Below are 9,385 nucleotides of genomic sequence, written 5' to 3' on the forward strand. Positions count from 1 at the left end.
TTGCTGTGAGCCAGGCTATGCGCGTGCGAGCTCTGTGTTTGGTTGCCTGCATGTAGATTTGGATCCAGACTCGCACGATCCTTAAAGCACCTTGGGCCAGGCTCACCAGATACGAGCAGATTGGTCGCATCTCCAGAGCCAGGCTCCAGTGATCCTGGCTCACACAGCCAGGTTGACGAGAGAAACCAACCAAACAGACCCTAAGCGTAGCGCGTTCGGACGCGATGAGTACCCCTGTACCTTGTGGCAGTGCCATATAGTATTGTCGCTACCGTCACCACCTCGCTCGCTGTTGCCAGCGCGCAATGCATCCATCTGCGCTTTTCATTATTGATGCGTTGGGCCCGCGTGCCAACGCATCTGATGACATTGAAACCGGTGGCCATTGCTGCCGTGCCGACATGCTTCTTCAAGCACGGTGGATGCAAATAATTAGGATAAAAAAACGATCAGAAATGGTCTGAAAAAGTCTAACCATTTCTAAAAGACAACTAGGAGAAAAATATTCAATTTGTATCATTTTATATCTAAGGATAAACAAAAGTCGAGTAACGGCTGCCCTTGAACCTTGATCACTTAATTAGTTGTTATTACTTAGACAAACTTGAAAAAAATAATTAAAAAAATACAGCGGCATGCATCCCGTGCTAACAACGACTGATCGACTGACAGATGATGGTAGGCCGGCCAAGGCGACCGGGTCGGTCCCGGTGTGCAGCAGGATTAAATTAGCGATGGACAAACACCAGCAGAGAAGATGGCGCGGAGGAGGCCAGGCCAGGGCGCGCAGGCCATCCACGGCAGTCGACATGCACCGGAACATCAAGGCAGGCAGCCACTCATCAGCGACTATCCTGAGATGCTAATTGGGCCCCTGCCGGCCGGGGGCATATAAACGGCTCGACGATCAGTGAGTGATTAGATTCTGCGTTCTGCGGCCATGACCATGACACGGTTTTGGGGCACAGGCCGGCTGCGATGGTCCGGCTCCGGCAGGATCGTTGTATTCTTTGTCTCAATAAGCTGGTGCTGCGGTCCCTGCTTTGGAGTGTGTGATGGAGATATTGGAGAATCAAGCGTGCCTTGTTGCTTTCGTGGTCGTCCTTTTCTCGGATCCCATGTCCATAAAATGAGTGAGCTAGCCGCGCGATAGGCCAATGATTATATCTTAGTAGTAATTAAAACTGTTATCCTTGAGCTGCTGCATAGTTTTTTTTTGACATCTCTAGCAGTGGTAGGACAAGCACCGGAAAATTGGCCAAATAAATATATATACTAGCAAGTCCATCGGCCAATGCAAAATTAGGGGATATTTTAGTTTATTGTTTTACTAATGATCTGTGTGCACAATTTAGATAACCATATTGTAGCGTAATATGTTGCACATTTAGGTGTTATTTTACATTGTCCTTCGTAATTTATTACATGCATGTAGATTTATAGAGCTATTTCAGGTCACCCTTTTTTTAACGGCATAGCTGCGTAATTTAGATGACATATGCTTACTTTATATATATATATTATCTTTAGCAATGGTATATATAGATGGATAACTTAGATAATATCAATGGGTTACTTTTATGTTTCGTAGAGAAGTTTGCCTTGTATATCATTTTTTAATGGCAAATATATGGATATTTTTATAAAATGAAATTGTTTTGCTGTCTTTTATCATAAACATGGTGCGTGTCAGAAAATTTGCTATAGCTTTTCATAGGGGCTACCGCTACACTATTGCCAATCATTATGCTATTACTACGAATGATATTCTTAGCTTCACTAAACACTGCAATTTGATAGTAGTCACTCAGTCCCAAAATATAATTCTTTTACTCTTTTTTTCGTCCACATTTGTATGAACAACAACAAATATAGACATGTATACATACAAACTATATTTATAGGTTAATTAATGAATATATATTTAGAGATTGCTTCCATAAGTTCTCATATAAATATCTGGTAATGATGGACCCATGTTTCTTGATGAACTCATTATTAGAGCCACATGGACCTGGAGACTTATCTGAAGGCAATTCTATAATTACATTGTCTTTTTCTTCCTTGGCGAAGCTACCTTTTAGGTCTTGCAAAGGTCGGTCTAGCAGTTTCTCAAGGTCAAAAGGCATAGTCCCGGATTCATACATAGCACCCAATTCTTGATTTGAAGGAGTCCCAGGTTAGTGCAAACCTTTTGTCCGTGAGCGGTGAAGTAAAGGTGAGACCTTCTTGTTCATTGCAGTGGGAGGCAAATTAGTTGGTCATGTCTAGTGGGATGACACATTTACCGTCGGCCTTTTCGAAGTCCTCCCTTAAGTTTTTGAACTTTGCTGCATGTGATATATTTGACGATGGCCATGTTTATTTAGGGATGAAACACATTTGCCTTCCAGCATTTGAAAACCCTCCTTACAGATGATCTTTGTATATATGCACCATCAACTGATTTCGGAACAAGAGTGACAGCAGGAGACGTACGAACGCTTGCTTGGCACGCGCGTACGACTGACTGCACACACGTACGCACACGGCACAGTGTTCATCCGTCCCAAAAAGAAGCGCCAGAGCTCATTGGCACATTGACAGAGCGAGCCCATGTATCCACAGCGCGCCAGTGCGCCACCAACCGGACACACAATGCGAGTGCGTGCGCGCATGGATCGGATCATGAGAACCGATCGGCGCACAGACCAGCAGACATCACCATCGACCATAACTAACTATCCTGCTAGGCACATAGTGTTAGGAGTAGCACGTACGTGTGCACTCTCTGATCGACGGGACGTACGGCGGAGCGGCCGGACATGACATCACACTTCACACCTGGATGTGGTCGAGCTCCTCGTCGTCGTCGGCGTCGGCGGCGACGGACTGGCTCTGCAGGCGGCGGAGCTTGAAGGAGGAGAGCTTCTGCGAGTGCGACGACGACGCGTCCTTGCTGGGCGCCTCCTCGAAGCGGATGAAGGTGTAGGTCCAGGCGCCGGAGAGCGTGCCGAGGACGGGGCCCAGGAAGTAGATCCAGAGGCCGGTGTAGAGGTTGCTCGCCAGCGCCGGCCCCAGCGTCCTCGCCGGGTTCATCGATCCGCCCGACACCGCCCTGCAACCACCACTCGGTTTCCCCTCGCGCGTCTCAGTGCTCGGTTCATTCCCCCTGCTTCGTCTCTAGTAGCTTATCTATTGCCAGGCCAGCAGGGCTAGCTGGCGTACGTCCTAATCATGTTTAGTACTTTGCTCTTGTTTACTACTAGTACTTGCAGGAAGGACTCCGGTGGTTTAGGGGATGTTTGGTTTGAGGAATCACTTCATCAAAAATGTGGTGGTGCATTATGGGTTCATTCCTCAAATTTGGTGGGATGACCTCATTCCTCATATTAGTACTAACTAAATAACTATAAGGAATGAGGTGGTGATGGATCAACTCAATCCATTCCACAAACCAAACAAAAAAGTGAGGAGTGAGAAGACGATGGACTAGATCATTCCTCAAACCAAACAACTTATTAGTATTCGAATTGACGTAGCCCCCTCAACTATTTTAAACTTGAATCAAGTAGTTCTAAGCGTGTGCGTGCAGGCGTGCGTGTGCGTTTATGTATTTACCCTGCGAAGATGGACGTGATGCAAACCGCAGAACCAACCGCCAACCCGGCCAACTCACCCACCTGCATCCACGACAGCGAAACAAACAGCGTCAGAATCGCGCAGCCGAAAATGGCGACAAGCAGCAACCACCGGTGCCGGTCTTCTTGCTTACCGCTCTCGTGTCCGTGGCGACGGCGAGGGTGACGAACATCATGTTGAAGGTGACGATGACCTCGATGATGAGCGAGTGCCAGTGCGGCCCCGCCGGCGTGGTGGTGCCCAGCACGGCGATGGGGTGCAGCACGGCCTTGAGCACGAACGACGCGCAGATGGCGCCGGTGAACTGCGCCGCCCAGTAGAACGGGACCTGTACCCAGAAATACAAACGTTACATTAGCATTCTAGGCAAACCAATCCGCCCCGCCGCTAGCCCGCTACAATATTATCTTATTCTAATCCCGCGTGAGCATTATTTGGGTCATGAGTATGTAGTACTAAGCATTCTCTCTCTTGTTTGACTTTCTTTTAGTTGACGATAATAGACATATGATAACTTGGCATCCATTATTATGCCTTAGAAAAGGTGGATAATTTTGCCCATGATCACGCCATGATGACAAGTATATGTGCAGCCGAACGTTTCTGTTAAATAAAATACCCTGACGACCCACTTGTTGTAACCACTTTCGCGTGTCAACGAATGCATATCCGTCCTATGCCCAAACCCCCAGCCATGGCTCAGTTTCGATTTCGACGCAAAGCTAGGAGACCAGGTCTGCGGACGCGTGTACCTGGATCCAGGGGAAATGGCGGAACACGGCGAAGGCGAGCGTGACGGCGGGGTTCATGTGCGCGCCGGAGATGTGGCCGACGGCGTAGATCATCACGGTGACGATGAGGCCGCCGGCGACCGACTGCCCCAGCTGCGAGATGCGGTCCTTGTCGCTGCCGTAGATCCCCGCCGCCCCGCACGTCACGAACACCAGCAGGAACGTGGACACCACCTCCGAGACCACCTGTGGGATCAGTCTACGGTTAACAACAACCAACGGAAACGAAGACGGGATGGACCGGAAGAGAATCTTCATTCTCCGTGACGATGATGGTCGCCGCCATATAGACATGGCATGCGTACGTACCTTCTTGAGGAGGTGGGGAGGGAACATGTCCGCTAGCGACCGGTCGTAGTACGCGGGGGGCAGGCTGCTGGAGTTGTGCACCGCCGTGCCGATGTCGTGGATCTCGTTGTTGAAGTTGGCCCTGGAGTTGGCCCTCGAGTTGGTCGACATTTCCGGCGATCGACCGACGAGCTACGACGCGTGCGCGAGGGCGTGAACTCCTTCCTACGTAGCACTGCGCTCGGCAAGAGGAAGCGGAAGAAGAAGAAGAAGAAGAAGCTCTACTGGCAGCTATCTGTGTCTGCCTCTCTTGCTTGCTCTTCGAGGTAGTGAGCACTCGGCCGGCAGGAGGTATTTATAGCTAGGGAGAGGCCAGAGCCAGGTCCTCCAGGAGTGAGCTGCAGATGCTAGAGGTGGCAGGTACGCAGCGCCTTTTTTATTAGGCCTACTTGTCGGATCCACAGAGGCGCACTGTGTTACTTAGCTAGCTCTCCAATCGGCCGGGGATCATCGCTGTTCAAAACAAATTTTTTTTGGATCCAGCTTCTTCGAACACGTTGTCGGATCGCCATTGGCCGGGATGTATGAACTCGCATGCTTATATCTGCTCTTAATAATTACTCCCTCCGTTCTTTTTTTTATTTGTCTTGTATTAGTTCAAAAATGAATTCGCGTCATCGCCCTCGCGATCGCAATTCGCAAACATATATGAAACGATTCGGGTGTGCAGGCTAAAAACAATTGGGATCGGCAAGTCAGTATAAGGCTGTCTCCGGCAGCGTTCTCTAAATTTCATCCTCTAAAGAAATATTCTATGTCATTTACAGTGTACTCTAAAATATTATGTCCTCTATATTATCTCGTTCTCCAGCAGCGTCCTCTAAATTCCATCCTCTATAGAAATAGTATTACTCATTCTTATTTTATACACAACTTTTCATTAACGAGACCATGTACGGCTCCAACCAGCGCTCTCCATTCGTTTGTCCCAACGTAGAAGAGAGCAGGAGCCAGGCCATAGCGGACGCCTGTACAACCTCTAGGTTTAGAGTGTCCAGCGACGTACGCTACTTTTACCGGACGTTTTGCCGTGTCCTGCTGGGGGATAAAGGAGCTCGTTGTCCTCTAAATTTAAGGTACAAAACCATATACATACCCTTGCTGGAGGTAGCCTAATATACCGCGGGATAAAGCGCGACGTCGAGGTCACGACGGCGATGTAGCAGTGGTGACGAACAAATTCTAAAATAGGGAGGTCACGACGGCTCGACCCCGACTCCCCCGAGCGAGAAAATGCTATTGCAGGGACGTCGTCGCCGGATCGGACTTTGTTGTATAGGTTGGCATTTAGCATATATTCTGCTTCGTAGGATGAGTACACGACACGAGCGAGCCAACCGTACCTCCGAGATCTACCATTGGTCCGTCGAAGGGCGTTGCCGCCATTATTCTTAATTGCAGGGCCAATGGCCGGATTCAAATGATGAGCCAAGTCGTAGATTTGCTTAAGAATGGATTACAATACGGAGTTATCTTAACCACTCCGTGCTTCGGCGTGCATGCTTTTGCTGCAGTTAGCGGCAACTCCGCCGCAGACCGCAGACCTGAATTAAATGAGCTCAGAACCAACGGATGCGTCGGTCGATTGTCACACTAGTGTCGAAACTGACCTGCCACTGGTTTCAAAAAAACGGAAAGAACAACCTGCCACTTTTGAAAAAAATATCATCTTCGTCACTCTAACGATCGATTCCCGGTCCGGAGTACTCCAAACTGCGATTTATCTTCTCGCCTTCGGGTTTTTTTTTTCCTTTTGTTTCCCAGGGTGTATAGGGTCTTCAGGGTTAAGAGGGTCACGCCTTGCTCTCTTGCATAGGAATAGGATCCTCGACGCTGCAGAAGTACAACCGACGATGTACCAATTCTAACACTGGCATTTGTACACTGGTTCCCTCTACTACTGATTTGTTTGTATTGTACCACTGTGTTGTCTCGGTACATGAATTGGAGCATTCCCGACATTTTCAGGCTTCATTTACTGGAGGTAGGCCAATATCATGTGGCAACATGTATGCTGGGGGTACACCCACATCACGAGTCTGTGGCAGTTACTCATATGCCACTTCGTCCGGTGGGCTGCAACTCCAAAGCTCTCTCTCTCTCTCTCTCTCTATCTCTGATCAGGGTAGTAGATGGTAGGCGCCTGCACTGCACTCCAGCAGCAATGGATCGTGATGTCTGGCAAGGTACGACCTTCCATTTCCATGCCGTACGTGGCAGTGTGCTTTTCAAAAGAAGCCCTGCCCACTGCAACTCGTATCAAGTGAGGCACTCAACTTTGGTGAACATCCGAAACCTCCAGAGCTCTGCCAACCTTAGCTTTGCATTTGCAGACCGGCTGCGCACTCGCTGTTACAAAGGACTCTGCAGAGGACCGCGTTTCAGGAACCCCTGTTGTGAACGTATGCAGAGACACTGAACAAAGACAACGCGTACAAGTACAAGAAACAGTTTCAGGTACACGTTCCGACGGCGTGTGTTAGAGGTGAGGTCAAGCAGACGCCTCTGCGGCTGCGCTGACCTGAATACAATACAACGGCGCGTCAGCGTGAAGCCACAAGAGGAAACGCTCCTCTCGCCCGCAGCCCGCTCACACCCTGTCCAGTCCACGGGAACCGAGCCATGATACATAGATAGCTGACGAGAAACCGATCAGATCAGTCTCCACGATGCGTCCTGGCACACACGTACTAGCTAGCATCATTGGTATGGTATATCTTCGCTGATCATCATTGCCTTGCTTTGTCTGCACCTACGCTGCACACGCACCAGAAATCGTCACTGCAGCTATCCGGCCACCAGTTCAGAAATAAACACAGCCCAGGTTCCACGCTGAACTGCTTGTCAGCTTGATTGAGCTCAACAAGTCCAACCTAGACGCCGCGCGCCATACGGTATCGGTATCTTCTTAGGTCGCTGTCTGTTAGTGTCCTGGAGGCCTGGCCACCACCAGTTCACAGCACCTGGTGTCTGATTCTGAAGAAGCATCATTAGCTAGCAGTAGGATCACGATCACCATCCATGGTTTACCCTTGCAGTTGCAGCTGTACTGGCTCACGCCTGACCCCAGCCCAGAACATGGATCTCAACCCTCAAGAAGCGTCGTAGCACACGTACTGCCAGTAGTGTTCCGACTTCAGCGACGCAAGGAAGGATACCCGCCGCCGTTGGCTGCCGGAACTTGGCATCTCGATTCGGGTCTGGCCTGCTGGACGCGCTACGCGCGTGGTGCTCCGATCTCCACCTCCTCACTAGCACGCCCTCCACTAATTAATTGTGCTATTAAGTGATCGGTCCCATCACCGTGCCTATTACCGCTCCTCTTGGATTGCATTAGAGCAGTAGAGGCATCGGTACATGTTGGCCACTGCACAGCCCCACCCGTCGCCATAGCTGTGCATGTAGGTGTATACGATTCTCACCAGTGTACAAGACATGGTCAAGATGCGCATGCTTTTCTATGATACGAACGCACAGGAGATTTACCTGAGTTCTGAACCCCTTCTCGCTTTGTCCGCGGCTTGCTCTTGTGCCTGCAGCATTCAGAAGTACGGCAGGGCCAGTTCTTCATGCAAGAATCACCTGTGGATAGTTACAAACCAGCATTGACGTGGTATCGTCTTTCTGGATGGATTCTGAAGCTCCAAAGTGTCCGAACTCTGAAGGCCGGGTGGTGATCATTATTTTTCTTTTGTGCTGGAAAATAAGTTGCTACAAAAGGATATTCAGTAAGGACGACTTAGGAGTATGGCGTTGCGTGCATCCCTGCATTCCCGTTCATAGCATTCTCTGACATTGGATCATCGCTTTCCGTGCATCCATTAATTATCCAATCAAGAGGAGCCACCAGAGGAGACAACCTAGCTCACCCGTGAACATGACAGGAAGACATGTTAAAAGAACCTTTGCCAGTTGACTAAACTGGCTTACGACCAGGGCCGTTTCTGACTTTTTAGGGGCCCAGTGCGAAATCCGATATGGAGGCCCCATCCCCCACATATAATTGAATATTTGACGTATAAAAATTATTATGCTGTTTTGAAGTTTATAAGATGACAAATGTAAAAATATAGCCAAAAGCACTTACTTGTTATCTGGTATTATTAAAAATATCTTCTAACATTTTGTTATACAAAGTCATCGATTATATTATTGAGATCAATCTCATCCAACAATTTCTTTTTGACACATAGAATCGCCATGTCATTTAACCTCTCTTGAGTTATTGTTGATGTAAAATAGTTCACAAAAATATTTCAATTTTAAAAAGCTTCTCTCCGCCGATGCAACCATCATGTGTATAGTAAATAATACTCTCTCTATATCAAAATAGATTTTTTTTGCTTCTTTAGTGGATTCATCATCGTCGAGTTGAATATAAACATAAAAATCAAGAGATAAAACAAATACTATTTTAGAACGGACGGAGTATTCGATAAGTAATTGAGACATTAGTTTAACAATGTAAACGAGACTGGTCGATAGCGCATCGCTCTTTGCGTATTTGTGTTTAGGATAGATATGTTTAACAGAAAAAGTGCTAGCGTCCAGTGGCTAGGGGCCCTCTGTTTTTGGGGGCCCGATGCGGCCGCACCCTCGGCATCCCCCTCAGGTACGGCCCTGCT

General features: G+C 48.4%; 1 protein-coding gene across 1 annotated transcript; it reads right to left on the minus strand.

Annotated features, from left to right (window-relative positions):
• Positions 1-2,347: 2,347 nt before the first annotated feature.
• LOC100192638 (uncharacterized) lies at positions 2,348-5,013 on the minus strand. Its single transcript, NM_001137852.1, has 5 exons — positions 4,722-5,013; positions 4,374-4,598; positions 3,755-3,949; positions 3,601-3,662; positions 2,348-3,097 (listed from the first exon to the last, which is right to left on the minus strand). Exons 1-5 carry the CDS (start codon positions 4,869-4,871, stop codon positions 2,818-2,820), a joined length of 912 nt encoding a protein of 303 aa, NP_001131324.1. The 5' UTR covers positions 4,872-5,013; the 3' UTR covers positions 2,348-2,817.
• Between the last annotated feature and the right edge of the window lie 4,372 nt (positions 5,014-9,385).

This window comes from Zea mays, chromosome 4 (assembly GCF_902167145.1).
Source record: "Zea mays cultivar B73 chromosome 4, Zm-B73-REFERENCE-NAM-5.0, whole genome shotgun sequence".
Taxonomy (NCBI): domain Eukaryota; kingdom Viridiplantae; phylum Streptophyta; class Magnoliopsida; order Poales; family Poaceae; genus Zea; species Zea mays.

What these genes read in the sequence shown, in the direction of transcription:
- LOC100192638 (NM_001137852.1), bottom strand. Translation starts at nt 4,871, where the DNA reads ATGTCGACCAACTCGAGGGCCAACTCCAGGGCCAACTTCAACAACGAG. An exon ending in GCCATTTCCCCTGGATCCAG is followed by an intron (nt 3,950 to 4,373) that starts GTACACGCGTCC and finishes TTCTGGGTACAG; the next exon opens with GTCCCGTTCTACTGGGCGGC. An exon ending in ATCACGTCCATCTTCGCAGG is followed by an intron (nt 3,098 to 3,600) that starts GTAAATACATAA and finishes TGGTGGTTGCAG; the next exon opens with GGCGGTGTCGGGCGGATCGA.